Raw genomic sequence first — 19,270 nt, 5'->3', positions numbered from 1 at the left:
CTGACAGCTAGAAATGCCTTCAATACCACCTCATGCCTGAAAAGGGCATAGGACCTCAAAGGCCCACACAATCTCTCCAGATAAAAGTACCTTCTCTTTTCTGTTATACTCAAAACACTTGAGATGATTTAATTTTTTTTAAGAATCAAGTCCTTGTGCTCAAAGGAGGAAGCTATAGCCTGTTTTCCTGAAAGCAAGTTTAGAACTATTGGCCTAGTCTATCTTTGGAATCACAGGGCTGGAAAAGGGGGTATATTAACCCGTTCATTTGATAAGTGACCTCAGGGAATTCCCTAGCAGTCCAGTGGTTAGGACTTGGTGCTTCCACTGCTGTGGCCCCAGGTTCAATCTCTGGTGAGGAAACTAAGATCCTTAAAGCCACACATGCAGCCAAAAAAAAAAAATCTGACCAGTTAACATCCTTGCTGGATGAGTTTATTATGCTTTTGAAGACCAGTGGAAAATGTGATTCTCCTAACAGTTGATAATTTTAAATTCTAAGTTAATATGCTACAGTTAAATCTTGATGCCTGGAGATGTCACCCAGGGCAAAATCTTTTGAACAGGTTGATGTTAGATTTAAAATCTAAAGGACCAGTAGTAGGGAATCAAGACAAGAGCTCCACCACAGAAAGAGATAATCTGCTGTGCAATGCCTCTTTATAGGTGGACAGTAATTTTGCATTTGGTTTCCTTAAAAGAAAAAAACAGGTTGGATAATCCTCTCATGTTTTCTACAGAACTGAGAAAGTGTTGGGTTTCAGTTGCATGCTAATAATAAATATGATCATATCAACATCAAAGTGTGAGAGAGTGATGATTAAAGAGCATGGGCTTTGGCATCATACAGATTTAGGTTTGAATCCCACTCCTTCTAGCGTGAGGCTGGGCAACTCAGTCTCTCTGAGCCTCCCCTCAGGGATCTATAATACCTATTTCAAAGAGAGTTTTAAGGATTAAATGAGATGATCCATATAAACTACATTCTTGCCCACATAAGCACTCAGTAGACATAAGCCAGTACTCTTGCCTGGAGAATCCCATGGATGGAGGAGCCTGGTGAGCTACAGTCCATGGAGTCGCTAAAAGTTGGAAACGACTGAGCGACTTCACTTTCACTTTTCACTTTCATGCATTGGAGAAGGAAATAGCAACCCACTCCAGTGTTCTTGCCTGGAGGATCCCAGGGACGGGGGAGCCTGGTGAGCTGGCGTCTATGGGGTCGCACAGAGTCGGACACGACTAAAGCGACTTAGCAGCAGCAGCAGCAGACAATAAGCCATTACAACCAGAAGCCCTGCTGATGATCTTTCAGCTGTTGGACAAAAGCAGACCTGAATCCTGTCTTCGTTATACAATCTAGTCACTATGACCAAAATTTTAAAATCCAAAGAGGCCTCCACTTGATTAAATAACCCTTTTCAGTCATGCATTTTGATGATCTGGACGCCTGCCATCTGGTTGGATCCGTCCCTGGCTCCTGTTTGTCTAGAGTTTATACGACCCCGAAAGGTAGCTTCTCAGGACCGTTAGAGAAGACACAACAGACTGGTGTTTTTCCAATCCCGAAGCCCTATACCCTCTAGCTTATCTCCATCTTGGGAGTCAAAAGGCTGACGGTGCGAGCCCAGAGCAAGGGTGGCATCACAAAACTTTAGAGCCTGGGAGCGTCTTTGCAAAAAGAACGCACAGGGAAACCGAGCCCATTTTCCTCAGACAACTGCCGGCCGAGGAAAGCTCTGGCCTCTGGAGAAGGTCAACCCTCTCAAACCCTAAAAAACACCCCTAAACGGGAACCCAGTCTCCACCGCTACTACAGCGCCCTGTGCGTGCGTGCGTGCGTGCGTGGGAGTGTGTGTGTGCGCGCGCAGACGCACAGGTCGCTGGGAAGCCGCCTCTCCCCCTCTGGGTCTTCCAGTTTCCCAGCGTGCTTCGGGCCCGCCAAATGGGAGGGGGAGACGCAAGATGGCGGCAGCCGCGAACTCCGGCTCCAGCCTACCGCTGTTCGACTGCCCGACCTGGTGAGTGGCGGGGCGACCAGCGCTGGAGTGGCCTGGCTGCGCTGGCCTGTGCCGGCCGGGCGGCTGATTTCTCGCAGCGAGCCGAACGGCCCAAACATCTTGGGACTGACTGAGGGAGAAGTGTCCGTCGGGCCGGGCGGCGTGTGGAGGAGCCCGGAGCTCGGAGCCCGGGCCCAGGAACCGAGGAAACCCAGAGTTGGGGGCTCGAGGCGCTGGCTTAGGCAGCCCCTCGGGCAGTCAGCCGGCTGCCGGGGCGCTTCGGGGCCTTGGTCTCGAACTTACCCCAACTCCTGACTGAGTGCCTCCTGCCTGAGTGCCTGGTGCTCTTGTGGAGCCCGGTACCTGCCCCCCGCTCTCTGTCCCGAGCGCGCGCGAGCTAGCTTCCTGGCCCCGATCCCCCCTCAGAGCTTCGCATCCCGCGGTTGTTACTGCAGCCTGGTGCGGCCCTTGCCTGTCTCTCGCTGACTGGGAGCTCCCTGAGGGCAGGAACGGCTCTGACCTACTCCTGTGCTCTTAGCCACCAGCGCGAAGTCGGGCACCAGAGGGCATCCTTGCTTGTTAGGATGAACTCCTAACCTGCCTTCGCAAGTTCTTGGGAATAATGGAATAATTTTAGTCTTTGAGTGGAGTACACGATTAATTATATGAATTGCCTGGCAAGGCGACCCATCCGAGTTAGAGCTATTTCTGCTCATCACAGTGTGGTGTTTGTGTGTGTTCGCCGTTATATTGAACCCTTCAAGGGCAAGGGCTGCCTAATGTTTCTCTAGAGTCACAGTTCCTAGGCCTGAGCCAGACACAGAGTAGGAGTTCAGAAAGCATATTCTGGATGTAACTTGGCTTTCCCTGGTTTCCAGACAAAATGGGCTTTTGTCCAATGCACTGTCCTCCCAGCAACCACCATAGAGGAGTTGGGTCAGGCTTGTGAGATGACTGTGTTGTATCTTCAGTTAGATGTAAATGGATGCATTTGTGTTTGTGTGTGTGTGCACGCGCGCGTGCATAGATGTTGGGACTCTGGTAATTGTTCTTCAGACTTCAGACGAGCAAAGACAGGAAACAAGTGAATGTGTAGCTATTGTCTGGGTCTCTCTGCACTTCTGCAACACATAGTTGCTCCAGTCTGCAAATTTTGTCCATTTCAGTTCCTTGCCGCATTGATTTCAGAATATTTACTTATGTCTTCTAACTATAAGTTTACTGGGCCAGGATAGTAAATTTATAGTTAGAAGAGACTGTATAAGATCACTTACCATTTCCTTAACTTCTGGTGTGCACCAGACATTGTGTTAGGTGCTTTGACATATATGTGTCTCCCTTGGATGGTATGATTATAGGAGTATAGAGAAAAGTTCCCTTATACATGCCATTGTAGAATGACCTGTTCAAAGTTAACAAATATCTCTTGTATTTATTGGTACCTGGTTTCATGGCATACTTTTGGATTGCCCTCACTGCCTAAATTACATATCTGGTTTGACCTCAGAGCTCAGGACAATGCCCTCTCTTTCTTCTGTGATGAGTCTACCTTGATCAGCCCCAGACACCAACTGATTTATTCTACCTTTGTATGGTAATTATTGGTAGTGGCAAATCTTAGACTCAAACTCCAAGTGACCAGACAACTCCGACTATAGTACTTGCATTCTCTGTCCTGCTTTCTCTCCAAGGTAGGTAATTCAGTGTTAAAATAACAGGTTTCTTTGGTGCTGCTCTAAATACAGATCCCCTGAAATATGTTTTAGAGCAGTTGAATCACTGGGGAGGTAAGTGTCAAATGCAGAAAGGAGCTATAATAGTAAAGTAGGTGACATTTCTGCTTGAACATGAACTAATTATAGGCTGGTAAGAGAGCTGCAGTGTTGAATGGGATAATGATTGTAAATGGCATTTACAAACTCATCCTGAAAATATTTTTTCACTGTTACTTTTCAGGGCAGGTAAGCCCCCTCCTGGTTTACATCTGGATGTAGTCAAAGGAGACAAGCTAATTGAGGTATGGAAATACACATCTTGCCTTTTTTCCCCACCACACTAAAGATTCTTGCCAGTGACTCACTTTTCCACCCCCTCTCCTGTGCTTTGTTTTCCAGCAATGCTACTTTTGTTCATCCTGATTTTTTTTTTTCTATTAAAAGCACATAGTGATAAAACACATGCCAATGTGTATCTCTACAGATACTCAGTTTTTCTTGTGACTTTTCTTACCTTCCAAATGAAGGGTTTTAATAGATTGTGGGCCTGTAGGCCTCAGTGAAACTGGATGCCCTATAACTTGGTGAATTCCTTCTCTCTGAGTATGTGGAGTTGTGTGGAAGATGCAAGATCTGCAATAATTGAAGAAGAAAGTGAATGATATAGATTGAATTCAACTTTTAAGTTGCTTTTATGACATTCAAGCTAAAACCCTTCATAGAAGATCATAAACTAAGACACATGTTCAAAAAAGAGAATGGAAATGGTGATGAAATTCATTCACTCATTTAAAACATGTACTGAGTGCTTATTATGTGCCAGTCTTTGTGCTTGGCATAGGGAATACAGCAGTGAAAAAAAACGAACATGGTTCCTGTCTTCAAAAGAATCATCTGGTGGGAAAGACAGAACCAAACAAAAATTTACATGATTATAATCGAAGTAAGTACTATAAAGAACAAGTGTAGCAGAATTCTGGCTTTTCTCCAAGTTTCTAGAATGAAAACCGCATAGAACTGCAAGAGAACACGAATTTTGTTTAGCTCTTAGGTTGTGTGGATTTTTTAAAATTCTTTTGTACCATTTATTTACCAAGAAATGGGGATTAAGCCCACTGTGGCCATCGAGTTGTGAGTCTCCATGTTTTTAACCAACTTTAGGTTTGTTTGCTCAGATGACATTTAAGTTCAAGGCCCTATTATTGAGTGCAGTTATTTTTCTTTGGTGTATATAGTAAAAACATTGCACTCCGTAATGAAAACTGTCTGTGAGATCTCCTGAAGGATGTTCTATAAATACATTGTTTTCACTTTCAGGATGTTGTAGTGATACATGTATTTTGTAAAACATTAAGGCAGAAGTTGTGATGAATTCATCAAGCCCTTAGCCAGTCAGTTAGAACCACTTTGTCATGGGTTCTTCTGTCTTAAAGGTTACAAAATATCAGGATTATTCAAGGGAATAATTTAGCTAAAATGTCTTTTTTTTCTTTAACTATAAACTGTCCCACATATATAAAATGTTGCTGAATAGACATATAGAAGTCTATTTTTCTAACCAGAATTTAATAAATCTTTAATTTGCAGTAGGGAGAAAAAGATAAGGAGCCTAGCTTTAAAGATAATATCATAATTCTTTTAAGAAATAATATATATTTTCAAAGCACTCTTAACTTGTCAAACATCGCTCTGATTACTGGTTTCCATTAACTGGTAATGTTGTCTTTCAGTGCTCTTAGGTGTGCTAAGTTGCCACAAAGGTGTCATGTTACAATCCTTAGGCATCACTGTGTTGTTTCTGAGAGAAATAGACTCCAGATCTGCTTATTATTTAAGGATTTAGGCAGCACTTGATACTAACCGAGCTATCTATGTCCAAGCCTTATGTCAGAGGCCTGTGATGTGTTGTGATAGCTGGGTTTAAGAAGTGCAATATTAAAACAAAAGCCATGAGTCTTTTAAGCCCGGGGTGTAAAGATACACTCTGAGTTATAACTCAGAGGCACAACTGGATAATGATATTAGCCATAGCTAGTTAAGCAATTGTGGTTTAGTAACTACTGAAGGGCCAGTGCATTATTTCATTCACATGGACAGAAGAAGCAAATTGTCTAAGAATTCACTCATTTTCTTGCTTCTGAGGCATACTGTTTTTTCCTCTACATTTTCACCCTTCTATAATTGAGATACCTTTAATTGTGAATGTGCATATTTAATTTTGAGGCCTTTTCTCTTTCTTCTCTAAACACCTAAATCTCTGGTATTGACACCTTGTGGTGGTGTTTAGTCACTAAGTTGTGTCCAACTCTTTTGTGACCCCATGGATTGTAGCCCACCAGGCTCCTGTGTCCTTGGCATTTCACAGGCAAGAATACTGGAGTGGGTTGCCATTTCCTTCTCTAGCAATCTTCCCAACCCAGGGATCAGACTTGTGTCTCCTGCATTGGTAGGTGGATTCTTTACTGCTGAGCCACCAGGGAAGCCTGGAATCATAGAAAGGTGATCAATTTTGTATTAGAACCCAAGAGCTGGTGGTCTTATGACTTGTTTTAAGTCCAGCCTATGAGCTCTGTGGTTAGCAAATTTAAGTTTGTGAAGACATCATGTATGTGCATATAGATACGAATGGAAAATGCATCTATGAGATTCAACTTGCATAGATATTACCTAGAGAAAATAACATGATGACATTTTAGGGCTCTCTCAATTCTAAAGCAATATCTTATTTTTAACCCACGTCTTAATATTTGGGTCTGAGCAGGCATGGGGCAATTGTGGCATTGAGCTGTCAGACTGTTGTTGAATCTTGAGGCCCCCTAGCACTAGGGGCCTGGGACAAGCTCTCCCAGAAGCAAGTGGGCTCTGCTGGACAGTTTCCCAAAGGTGACCCCCATCCCTTTGAGCCTTAAAGTATAAGCTGGCAAGTAACTGGGTAAGTGTTTAAAAAAAAATTAAGAGTGTGACCTATACTACTTGTTCACTCCTTAAATGTTTTTTGCCATATGGTAGATTTTTTGATGCAGGAAGAGTGAAGAAAATATATAGTGGTTATAAAAGCTTAGATTCTGTGAAATCAGACCTGAATTTCTAATCCAGTTTATAAATATCTAGCAGTGTGAACTTGCATATATTAATTAATTTCTTTATGCCTCACTGTTCCTATCTATAAAAATAGGAATAATAGTACCTACTTAGCTCACAGAGTGGCTGTAAGGATGAAATGACATAGCATAAAACTCATAGCACAGTGTGTGCACTTAAGTACTCAGCAGTTGTTAACTGTTACCAGTATGTGAGGTACATTTCTGGTTTTGTAAGAACACTGAAGCACAGGGGAGAATAGTAGCCCACTGTGAGTTCAGTGACATAGCCAGGAACGAAAAATAAGCCTCTTGAATCCTAGCCTGGTACAATCCTAATTTGACTCTACTTCCTTACTCAGCTTTGTGCTGTCTTCTTTCAGGGATTTTAGAAGGAGCATAGTGTGAAATGTGAACTAGAGCTTAGTGAGACATTCTGTTTAAAGAAAAAAACGGAATTCCCTGGGATTCCAGTGGTTAGGGATCGGCGCTTTCACTGCTAAGGGGATGGGTTCAGTCACTGATCTGGGAACTAAGATCCTATAAGCCACGTGGTGCAGATAAAAGTAAAAACTGTAAAGGAACAACATAATGTATATGAATGAGGGTTATTCTTCAAAGGCTCAAATTGTAGACCTTAAGAACTGAATGAAGTGTTAGCAAAAATTTAACCTAGGGTCCTTCATCTGTGACAGCCCAGTCCACAACCAATATGTGGCAAAAGCTTTACTGATCAAGGATTAAAAGAAAAAGACAGGGTAGTGAGTTTTTCATAAAGCTAAATTCAACTCAAAGAGTGGCCTTTTATCCTTGTCCTCCCTGCTTTTTTGTTAAAATGACCTTTCTTTTATAAAATGATTGGTGACAATTTTAAAAGAAAGTTCTTTTTTGGCAAAATGAAAGTTAACGGTGCTACATCAGCCCCTACAATTTTTAAAATAACAGTTTGCTGCTCTGCAAAATCCTCTTTTCTACTATTATATTGGGACATTATATAGTTCTATTTTTTCCAGTTCCACAGGAGTGGTTAGAAACATTTTGGAGTTCTTAGAATTATTTCAGACCTATGGCACTGTTGTTGAGAATATTAGCCTTGCAAGTTATTCATACCTGAATTTAAATCCCACATCTGCTACTTAACCAGCCTGACTGCCTTGAATGACTAGATTCATCTCTCTGAATTCATTTTCTTATGTTTAATAACAAAGGTGATAGGCTTCCCTGGTGGCTCAGACGGTAAAGAATCTGCCTGCAATGCAGGAGACCCCAGTTCAATCCCTGGGTCAGGAAGATTCCCTGGAGCAGGTAATGGCAACCCACTCCAGTATTCTTGCCTGGAGAATTCCATGGACAGAGGAGCCTGGCAGGTTACAGTCCATGGGGTTGCAAAGAGTTGGATACGACTGAGCAACTAACACTTTCACTTTCAATAATAAAGGTGATACTTAGTTCACAGACCTGTTTTGAGGATTAGATGAGATAATGCTTAAAATGCCTAGCAAAAAATAGCCCTTCAATAAATGTGAATCTCTACATTCTCTTCCCTCAAACCTGGAAAATCTTTCCCCTGTGAGGTCATACCATATTTGGACAAAGCAAGTACTCATTTAGAGTTAACTCTGAGTAATGCTTTTTTGTGGCCAAAATGAAATGAGACCATAAAGTTAGATCTAGAGGCTCATACGGTGATGTCTAACGTAATTCTGATTTCAAGGGGCTTCCAAAAATATTTTGGGGCTCTGGCAGCATGATTAGAATATAGGTAAGTGTTTATACCTCCCTTCCTTTGCAGACCAGTTGATAGTCTTCATTTCAATATGTATTTTTCTGAAAAGAGGTCTTATTCCTTTATAGGCATGCCTTATGTTTTTATTTGCTGCTCAACCTCAAGTTAAGTGAAATCTTAAATTTACAATGAAAAGAAGACAGCCTCTCTTGCAGGCCATTTACATCTAATAGGATTAGGGAAAGTTCTTTTCATATTGGCACTCAACATTTGACCACTATATTTGGGGATTAAAATTGCCATTCCCCAAAAATGTTAGTAAATTTTTCTGAGGTCTCTATCTTGAAGAATAGGAAATATATATACATACATATATATATATTTATTTACTTTGACAAGGAATTTTACGTTAATATGCTCTACTTTTATTGGAAGAATTTTTGCTAAACCCTGTTGAAACCAGCTTTAAGTAGTATTTTATATTTATTTAGAAACTGATTATCGATGAGAAGAAGTATTACTTATTTGGGCGAAACCCTGATTTGTGTGACTTCACAATAGACCACCAGTCTTGCTCTCGGGTCCATGCTGCCTTGGTCTACCACAAGCATCTGAAGAGAGTTTTCCTGATAGATCTCAACAGTAGTAAGTAACTCGTATCCCATCCCATTTTACACATTCCCTTTTGGGCAGCGTGGAGATGCTCTTTGGGTTCTTCAGATTTGAAATTGTGTTTTATTGCTCATCAAGGAAGTTTATGTTTGGTTTTTGAATCAGTCCTTCTCCATTCCTGTGTTATTTCCTATTTTACTGAAATAATTAATGAGTGGAGAGAGAAGAAGATTTTAGGGAGTGCTTTCCTGAAGAGAGTAATAGGTATATAGAGAGAACAAAAAAACACCTAGGAACTAGGGAATGTGTTTATAGGCCCCTGAGAGATTGTGATCCAGTTTAAGCAGAAGCTTTGGTTAGCTCCATTAATGTAGCAGAGTTGTGGGTACAGGACATTAAAAAAAAATCCTTATTTTGAGCAAGTTTTATTTTTTATAATAGGTTTTTTATCTCAGCTACATTTTGCTTTGGCTACTACTACTACTAATATCAATTTTAATTCTATGAGCACACTCCGACTATAAGATTTTCAAGTTTGTCAGAGATAATCTCAGAAATGCAATTGAAACTTGACTACATGGGGCCTTGAAGTTTGTTTGTTTTCACCTGTGTATAATTAATTGCAGCATGGAACATAAGGGATCTCCTTCCTGGGTTGATCGTGTTTTACTCCTTTTTTCCCCCTCTGCATACACATGCACATGTTACCCCAGTATGGTTATATGGTGGTTTTGGAGAGCCTTGTCTCATAAGTACTTACTTGCAAATTTATCTCATCTTTTCTCTCCATTTCATAATATGCAGAATGTAGACATGGAAAAGTATCCGGACTCTGCAGTAGGATTTTTGGCCTACCTTGCCATTGGTATTGCACGTGTTTCAGCCAGCCTCATTTCTTATCCTGGGGAAACCCCAAGTATAACTGCTACCCATCCAGCAGTTCCTGTATTCCTTAGGCTTGGGGCTGGAGAGGTGAGACCTCAGCAGTTCCTGTCCTCCTCCTTGGGGGGCATGGCTTTTGCTGGGTTGAAGCCTTTCCTGCTGGACCCAGAATGGAGTCAGTCTGACAGCAGAGGTACTTGTTATGTGGGCTAACAGCAAGTCTGAAGATGTGTAAGAAATCCACTGTAGTGATTCAGGATTCAGTGAAGGAGTTTCCTTTTCAGTGTGACTCATGACAAGGGATGCAAAGTAGACCCAATGCCATTTCTGTTTTAAAAAGCAAAACTGATGTGCTGGCAGAAGCTTCTCTTCTGCAATTCAGGTTTGTTTTTTGTTTGTTTTTTTCTTTTCCTCTCTTACATTTCTGATTTGGTTATTCCCAGCACACGGCACTTTCTTGGGTCACATTCGGTTGGAGCCACACAAGCCTCAGCAAATTCCCATCGACTCCACGGTCTCATTTGGTGCATCCACAAGGGCATACACTCTACGTGAGAAGCCTCAGACATTGCCATCAGCTGTGAAAGGAGATGAGAAGATGGGTGGAGAGGATGATGAACTCAAGGGCTTACTGGGGCTTCCAGAGGAGGAAACAGAACTTGATGTAATTCTATTGTCTATGTCATTGTTATGTCTTGGAGACTCTGGTTTTTGCAGTAGCTGTTCTGTGTAGCTTGAAATGCCAATGACTTAGCAGCTGGAGGTTTTCTTGAATAGAGTGGTAAGCCTTTGCCACTTTGGCAGTGTGGTGTGGCCCTTGGAAGTCTGCACTGTGTGGGTTTGGTTATATATAACCAGGGCTGACTAGCCAGTAGACCCTTATGGCTGTCTTGTGCACCTTTGCTGCATGTTAGAAGCCAAAGGGAGTTACCTTTCTTAAGAGCTCTACCATCCAGTGCAGTAGCCACCAGCCACATTCCAAGTGCTCAGTAGTCACATGGGGCTAGTGACTGACCAAACTAAATAGCTCTGATAGAAAACATTTCTATCATCCAGAAAGTTTGTTTGAACAGCACTGGCTTACAGAGATTGGAGCTTTCATTCATTTATGTAGCTTTTTTTGATACTGTCCAATCAGCCCAAGAATCTTCTGAGTAGAACTAGACTGCTTTTGCTCTGGACCTGGCTGCCCTGAATTTTACAGGATTTAACTTTAATGTGTTAAGGTTTTCCTTGTCTAGAGTTGACCCCAGTAGTTTGTGATGTAGCTTTTGTCTTCACATGCCTGTCACTGTATTGGTGTGACTAGTCTATCCAGGTAGATCAAATGGCAGCCTGTCCTTAACCACCCACATACATTTACTCTTCTTGTATACAGAGTCAGTTTCCCAGATCGTAGGAAGAAAAAAGCACAGTACAAATCTTACAACTCGGAAGTTACTTGGTTGTAAATAAGTAGCCTCATAGCCAGGGGCCTGGTTGGCAGTCCCTCTTGCCCATTCTTTTCCAGACTGCTTCCATGCCTCCTCCTGTCATCTCTAGGTCTTGTTCTCAAGACATTTGGGATGTCTCAAACTGCAGCGCAGATTGGAATAAGTCCAAGGGATTGAAAAGAGGCAGGCAGCAGTGCTGAGGCCAAGTTAATCACTGAGATGGATGGATAGTTATGAATAGAAATGGGGCCAGACAGGGATGGGGAGTGACAAAATATTAATGCCAGATATTCCGTGCACTGGCAGCGTCCTAACTAGTTTTAAAGGAGAGAGCCACTGGGAAAGAAACTGTCAGTTTTTCTTTCTCATCTGTTTTGTTACTTTAAACAGTTCTTGAATTTCTTCCCAGTCGCATTCGTTTAATTCTCAGCATGAAGACATGATAACCTTCTTCAAAAAACCCCCAAACCTCAACTCAAGGGTTTTTGCACAGATGACTTGTTTTCAGCTCAGGGTCCTTCAGCCCCTTTTGAATATCACTGGTCACTGAAGATGTTCCACACCCTGTCAAATGAGCCTTGCTGGTGTTAGCTATTTAGGGACAGTAATCTTTTCTGGATGCAAGGAGAACTTCATCTTTGTGAAGAGGTCAAGGTTAGCTCCTGATCCCTTCCTGCTCTTTGGTAATATTCTCCTTCAAATTCCTTGTGTACTCATTCCTGTCTTTCCTGTGTGAACTCTGGCCCAGAACCTGACAGAATTCAACACTGCCCACAACAAGCGGATTTCCACTCTCACCATTGAGGAGGGGAATCTGGACATTCAGAGACCAAAGAGGAAGAGGAAGAATTCACGGGTGACCTTTAGTGAGGATGATGAGATCATCAACCCAGGTGAGGTGTCCTGCTAGTTTTTTCTGATGAAAAGGCTATGATCCTAGAGAGTAGTTTACACAACCTGTAGGTCAGTTGTTTCTCAACAAGTTTTAGAATAACAAGTGCTATATTCAGGGGAGATATTTTTGTACACTACAGGCATACTTTGGAGATATTGTGGGTTTGGTTCAAGAATTTCAGTAAAGCAAGTCACACACATTTTTTGGTTTCCCGGTACTACGCTGTAGTCTGTTAAGTGTGTGGTAGCGTCATGTCTAAAAAGACAATGTACATACCTTAATTAAAAAATACTTTATTACTAAAAAACACCAGCCATGATCTGAACCTTCAGCAAGTTGTAATCTTTTTACAATAGTGACAACAAGGATCACTGGTCATATACCACTGTAGGGAAGTTGCTCAGTCGTGTCTGACTCTTCGCGACCCCATGGACTGCAGCCTACCAGGCTCCTCCCTCCATGGGATTTTCCAGGCAAGAGTACTGGTGTGGGGTGCCATTGCCTTCTCCGACTATAACAACTGTAACAATAATGGAAAAGTTTGAAACGTGAGAATTACCAAAATGTAACACAGAGCTAGGAAGTGAGTAAATGCTGTTGGGAAAATTGCACTGAAATACTTACTCAATGCAGGGTTGCCATAAACCTTCAAATTTACTGAAATAAAAAACTCAGTGTCTGTGAAGTACAATAAAACAAGCTATGCCTTTTCATTGATGGAGTGCCCTGAACACTCAAGCATTATCCAGTTGCAGTGTGAAAGAAGTAGCTAGAGGAAGGGCCCATACAATTCAGTGTACAGAGCATGGCTGTAGTTCTCCTTTGCTGATGCAGTATGTCTGTATCATAGTGGAGTTTAAGTATAGGTTAGAGCAGACACTGTTGTCTTCATGGGGATCTGTGTATGACTGGTAACTTAAAATTGGACAACTTTCTGCCACTATTAACTGCATTGAAGACTTGCCTCTTTAAGGCTCTAAGTTAGTTAAGTGACGTCGTTCAGTCGTGTCCAACTCTTTGCTACCCCATGGACTGCAGCCTCCCAGGCTCCTACGTCCATGGGATTCTCCAGGCAAGAATACTGGAGTGGGTTGCCATTTCCTTCTCCAGGGGATCTTCCCAACCCAGGGACTGAACCCAGGTCTCCTGTATTAGAGGCAGACGCTTTAACCTCTGAGCCACCAGGGAAGCCCATTAAGGCTCTAACTTCTACTAAAATACTAAATGTGTTTTGTAGTCTTAAGGGAGAAGGAGACTCCCAGCTATGGACAGTGGTCCTTGAATGCTGGGAAATGCGCATGAAGGAGAGCAGATTGGGGGGAGGCACCCTGAGAATAGATGTTTGCAAGGCTGACCTTCGGGAGGAAGGAGTGGGCGAAACCAGAGCCTGTGAGTAGCAAGTATTTGGCTCGGCATTAAAAGCAACAACAAATCCTTATATTTAGAAGAAAAATTAAAAGAATTCCTGTGAAAGAGATTGAAGCATTCATTCTAGTGACTTTTGTTCACTTTCTGATGATGTGTGAAGTGGAATGAATTACTTGTCAAAGTAGTGAATGTCCAAGGGAAATGTTCAGTCAGGAGCTGAATGACTAATCTAGAAAGTTTATTTCTGGATGTCAGATAAGAGTTTCTAGGGGTTGGACATAGAAATCTGTAGTTTTACTAAGCTCTTATTTGTACTGATGAACAGCCTACAGTATGGGAATGACTGAACTAGATAATTCATTAAGTCTCCCTTCAAGACCTAGGGTCTGATATGTTCTGTTTTCTCTCTTGAAAATTATTGTGGAACTTCTCTGGTGGTCCAGTGGTTACGACTCTGCTCCTATTGCAGGGGCCATGGGTTCAGTATCTGGTCAGGGAACTAAGATCCCACATGCCACATGGGGCAGCTAAAAAGAAAAAGAAGAAAATTATTGTCCTGGAACTTTATGAAGGCAGTGTGTTCAGGGAGAGTATGGCAGAGTGTTTAAGAGTGTGGACTCTAGTGGGCTGGGGTATGAAATTCACATCTCTGCTTGGTAGCTCTGTGACCCTCTGGTCAAGTGACTTGTCAGACTTATGGCCCCATAGGATTGATGGAGAGATTAAATGATTAAAGTGAAAATACCTCCGATATGTGCTCGGCACTCAGTTCAGTTCAGTCACTCAGTCATGTCTGACTCTTTGCGATCCCATGGACTGCAGCACACCAGGCTTTCCTGTCTGTCACCAACTCCCAGAGCTTGCCCAAACTTAGGTCCATCGAGTTGATGATGCCATCCAACCATCTCATCCTCTGGCGTCCCCTTCTCCTGCCTTCAATCTTTCCCAGCATCAGGATCTTTTCCAGTGAGTCAGTTCTTCACATCAGGTGGCTGAAGTATTGGAGCTTCAACTTCAGCATCAATGAATATTCAGGACTGATCTCCTTTAGGATGGACTGGTTTGATCTTGTAGTCCAAGGGACTCTCAAGAGTCTTCTCCAACACCACAGTTCAAAAGCATCAATTCTTCGGTGCTCAGCTTTCTTTACGATCCAACTCTCACATCCATACATGAGTCCTGGAAAAACCATAGCCTTGACTAGATGGACCTTTGTTGGCAAGGTCCGTCTGCTTTTTAACATGCTGTCTAGGTTGGTCATAAACGTCTTTTAATTTCATGGCTGCAATCACCATCTGCAGTGATTTTGGAGCCCCCAAAAATAGCCACTGTTTCCACTGTTTCCCCATCTATTTGCCATGAAGTGATGGGACTGGATGCCATGACCTTCCTTTTTTGAATGTAGAGTTTTAAATCCAGCTTTTTCACTCTATTATTTCACTTTCATCAAGAGGCTGTTTAGTTCCTCTTTGCTTTCTGCCATAAGGTGGTGTCATCTGCATATGTGAGGTTACTGATATTTCTCCCAGCAATCTTGATTCTAGTTTGTGCTTCATCCAGGCACTCAGTAGCTCGTGATGAATGTTAGCCATTATCCCAGTCGTCATCTGCCAGCCCTGTCACACTTACCTGTGCAGACTTTCCTATACCAGAAGTAGACCTGGCAAGGAACTTCTTGGTAGATCTTCCAGGAGCAGAGATTTCCTGCAGTGGGTAGACTCCCTCTTCAGGAGTCAAATGGCTCGAGAATGAGGAAAGGGTGAGGGGACCGAACACTGTGCAGCCAGCACAGGACAGGGTCTCCTCGATGGCCTCGTCCTCACTTCCACAGGCCTGTTGTGTTCGTGGGGCACATACCCTGTAGCCACGCCTCTCGGGCTCCAGTTGCTCTTGCGCTTCATTTAGCTTTCCTGAAGGGCTGATTGGAACAGGGCTCCTGTGGTAATGAGAGAAAATAAGGGTGCCTGTTTTTAGAGACCTTGTCTCCTTCCTGATGAGCCTGGCTACCTTTTCCTCTTTCTTTTTCTGTATAGAAGCTGTTCATTCGTTCGTTCATTGAACAACAATTGTTTGTGTACGTAATTCCAGGATATATTCTTTAGAGGCATCCTAATATGTGAAAAGCCAGACTTAAATAAACCAGGGGCTCTTCAATTAAATAAGGAATACTTTATATCCCAAAGGGATTCACAGAAGTGTTTCTTTAAATAGCAAACACCTTCAGTACATTAAAATAAGGTGTACAATGTCTGCTTGGGAAACAACTCCTTTCCTACCACTGTATTAAGGTAAAAGGGCCAGGGAGTTGGTTTTTCTAGTAATGATAGTAAGTCTGTGCTTGCCTGTCTCCCCACACTTCGTCTTCAGTGAGGAAACTGTTCATTCTAGGTCATCCAACCCAGTCTCCCCTCTGTGCTCCAAGATGACTACTTTCATACTTCCCTTGAAGCACCTCCATTGTATTGTGACCCATCTGGCTTTATAGCTGTGAGCTCCTTAAAGGCAGGACCATGTCTTGCTCTTTATTTCCATGCCTTCTGTCCAATAAATGAGAGACTGATTGCAAGGATGTTACTTGATCTTAGTGCCTTCTTCTGGCAGAGTGAATGAATGAAGCTAGAAGCTTTGTAGGGTGCAGTAGAGTGTGTGTAAGCTGTGAAAAGCTCTCCCACCCTGCCTGGGCAGGGCCTGCAGATCTGTTAGTGAGCCGCCTTTGTACAGGCATGCATTGGAGATATCATGGGTTCCATTCCAGACCACTTCAATAAAGCAAATGTCAAAGCAAGTCACGCAGATTTGTTTGGTTTGCCAGTGCATATATAATTTACATTTACAAGTGTACAGTAGCATTATGTCTAAAAAATAGCATTATATCTAAAAAAACCCATGTCCTTGTTTCTTTACAGTGCTTTAATTAAATACTTTATTGCTAAAAAATGCAAACTATCATCTGACAATGCAGGGTTGCCACCAACCTTCAACTTGTTTTTGTTTTTTGTTTTTGTTTTTAAAAGAACCCTGCAATATCTGCAAAGCACAATAAAGTGAAACACAGTAAAGCGAGGTATGCCTGTGTTCAGTTCAAAAGGCAAAGTTAAGCTAGAAGCCCTGGGTGTGGATCCTGATTTTGTTTTTCGCTTATGAGCAGGTGTTAGCAAAGTACGTGGTGTGTGACCTCTTGAGGTGTCCCTCTTTTATTACTAACATGAGATTGATGATGTCTACTTTTTTTTAATCTCCCCTCAAAAGAGGGAAGTATGTGGAATGGGAAAGTAGTCTAGAGCACAGGCTGCTGAGCTTTATATCCTGGCTCCTCTCCAGCGAGGTGACTGGGCCTGTCTTTTTCCTCCTCCAAGCCTGAGTTTGTTTTCTCATCTATTACATGTTTACTCCAGTGGTATTTAGCTCATAGGGTTGTTGTGAGGATTGAACACATACCCAGAAAACACTTGAAGTGTTAGCTGTATTTTACTGTTGTAATATGAGTTATTGTGATGACTTTGTTCACACTGAGCCATGTGACATTAATCCGCCCAGTTGATTACTGAATTAACCCCGCTCTCGTGTCTTTTTGCAGAGGATGTGGATCCCTCGGTTGGTCGCTTTCGGAACATGGTGCAGACTGCAGTGGTCCCAGTCAAGGTAGGAAGCATGTTTGGAATGTTATATAATCTGGGTTAAAAACCCACTCTTCCATATGTAGGCTTAATTTTAAAACACATTCTTTGCTCCTTTCTTGTTTTTCATACTGTGGGAATACTTTTACCTGACCTGTGTGTTGGGATCCTGGAGTGCCATAGAGAAACTGCAGGTGACGAGCCAGCTTAATGCTGCATGTAAATTATGATGTGATGCAAGTCTGTAAATTTACCTCTCAGCAGGGTAGGGTGCAGAGAGACCCATGTTTCTTTAGCCTTCCCCTCTTAACTCAGAGTAAGCTGTTAGGCAAAGAGGAGGCAAAGTTGCCTTCTGCATGGCACCTCTGGCTTTTGCCATGGATTTGTTTTGTGAACAAGAATGACACAGATAGGAAAGCCAGCCCACATTGGGTTAGGTTTAAAGATAGCTCTATTGAAGAACCAAGAAGTGGAAGCTACAGAGATGTTCTGAGTGCTCATGGAGAACTACCTGACAGCTAGGGCTCCAAAAGGGAACATGTGGCCCCTGGAAGCAGATCCCTGTTGGCAGAGGTGTTCAAATGGTGATTGGAAGATGCTGGTCAGAGCTGCTAGAGAGAGTTGGTTTTTTTCCTAATCTTCAGAATATATTAGATCAAGAAATGTGTCAAGTTTCCGGTTAGTCTTTGTTTCAGGAAGATCTTTCGTTGAACTTTAGTCCAATGTGAAAAACTACAAGATGAAATTTTTTCAGACAACTCCATAGAATTTGTGTCACATTTCCCCTTGAGCACCTTTCTCTTCTTTCTTCTTCCTTTGGAATTTTCTGCTGTCTGTTTCCCCCAAGAAAATAAAAATTAGAATACTTGGAACCATCTATTAATCACCTTTGTTTCCTAAAAGGGCATTTTAACATCAAAAACAGAGAGAGAGGCATGACCTTAGGGTAAAGAATAGTCCCTTAAACTGGATAAGTCTTACTTTATGAAAAGTTCACACACTGGCCTCATTTTTCTTGGTTTGGTGTAGGATGATGAGCACTGTGTGTGGAGCAGTGTTTGGGAGCCACGTGTTAGAGGACCACTGTAAGGCCTCTTCAGGCCCTGAGATTTGAGGACAGTGAGATGGGTTGTTTGGGAAACAAACGAGTTAGAGGTTCAGGGGCCTTCCCCAGCTTTTCTAGGACTGCAGTAGAGGAACCTAACAGCACTCTTCTGTCTCACTTCTGTCTCCTCTGTAAACCACAGAAGAAGCGGGTGGAGGGCCCTGGCTCCCTGGGCCTGGAGGAATCGGGGAGCAGGCGCATGCAGAACTTTGCCTTCAGTGGAGGACTCTACGGGGGCCTGCCCCCCACGCACAGTGAAGCTGGCTCCCAGCCGCACGGCATCCATGGGACAGCGCTCATTGGTGGCTTGCCCATGCCATACCCGAACCTCGCTCCTGATGTGGACTTGACCCCTGTTGTGCCGTCAGCAGTGAACATGAACCCTGCACCAAACCCTGCCGTCTATAACCCCGAAGCTGTCAACGAACCCAAGAAGAAGAAATACGCAAAAGAGGCGTGGCCGGGCAAGAAGCCCACACCTTCCTTACTGATTTGATATTTTTGGTCATGGAGGAGGGTGGGATTGGGTGGGAATAGGGTGGAAGGGTGCTGGGGGGAGCTAATGAATTAGGGAGAAAAACTTTTCATGTGTGCAGTATCGTCTTTCAGAATGTCTCCTGGGGTCCTAACCATGTAATATTAAAACGGGGAGTGAGGTTGAAATATCCCAGAAAGACCTGTCTTCAGAACACTTTCATTGCGGAGAAACGTTTCATATATCCTTTTAAATAGATTGCCCTGGCTTTTCCCCAGGCTTTCCTTTTCTCCTTTTTTTTTCTCCCTCTTTCTAGGGTCATTTTTATTTAAGGTCACATACCCCAGGGAGAAACTCTAGGT

General features: G+C 42.8%; 1 protein-coding gene and 1 non-coding gene across 2 annotated transcripts; both read left to right on the top strand.

The window, feature by feature from the left end:
• Window positions 1-1,949: 1,949 nt before the first annotated feature.
• Window positions 1,950-18,929, top strand: PPP1R8 (protein phosphatase 1 regulatory subunit 8). Its single transcript, XM_052635530.1, has 7 exons — window positions 1,950-2,021; window positions 3,957-4,017; window positions 9,013-9,166; window positions 10,459-10,679; window positions 12,197-12,341; window positions 17,289-17,353; window positions 18,576-18,929. The coding sequence occupies exons 1-7, from the start codon at window positions 1,966-1,968 to the stop codon at window positions 18,927-18,929; spliced, it is 1,056 nt and encodes a 351-aa protein (XP_052491490.1). The 5' UTR covers window positions 1,950-1,965.
• Window positions 5,560-5,725, top strand: LOC128044067 (small Cajal body-specific RNA 1). The gene has a single exon (XR_008199045.1). It is a non-coding gene; the product is annotated as a small Cajal body-specific RNA 1 (non-coding RNA).
• Window positions 18,930-19,270: the final 341 nt, after the last annotated feature.

The sequence above is a fragment of the Budorcas taxicolor genome, chromosome 2, assembly GCF_023091745.1.
Source record: "Budorcas taxicolor isolate Tak-1 chromosome 2, Takin1.1, whole genome shotgun sequence".
Taxonomy (NCBI): Eukaryota; Metazoa; Chordata; class Mammalia; order Artiodactyla; family Bovidae; genus Budorcas; species Budorcas taxicolor.
This window is presented reverse-complemented; position numbering and strand designations above follow the sequence as displayed.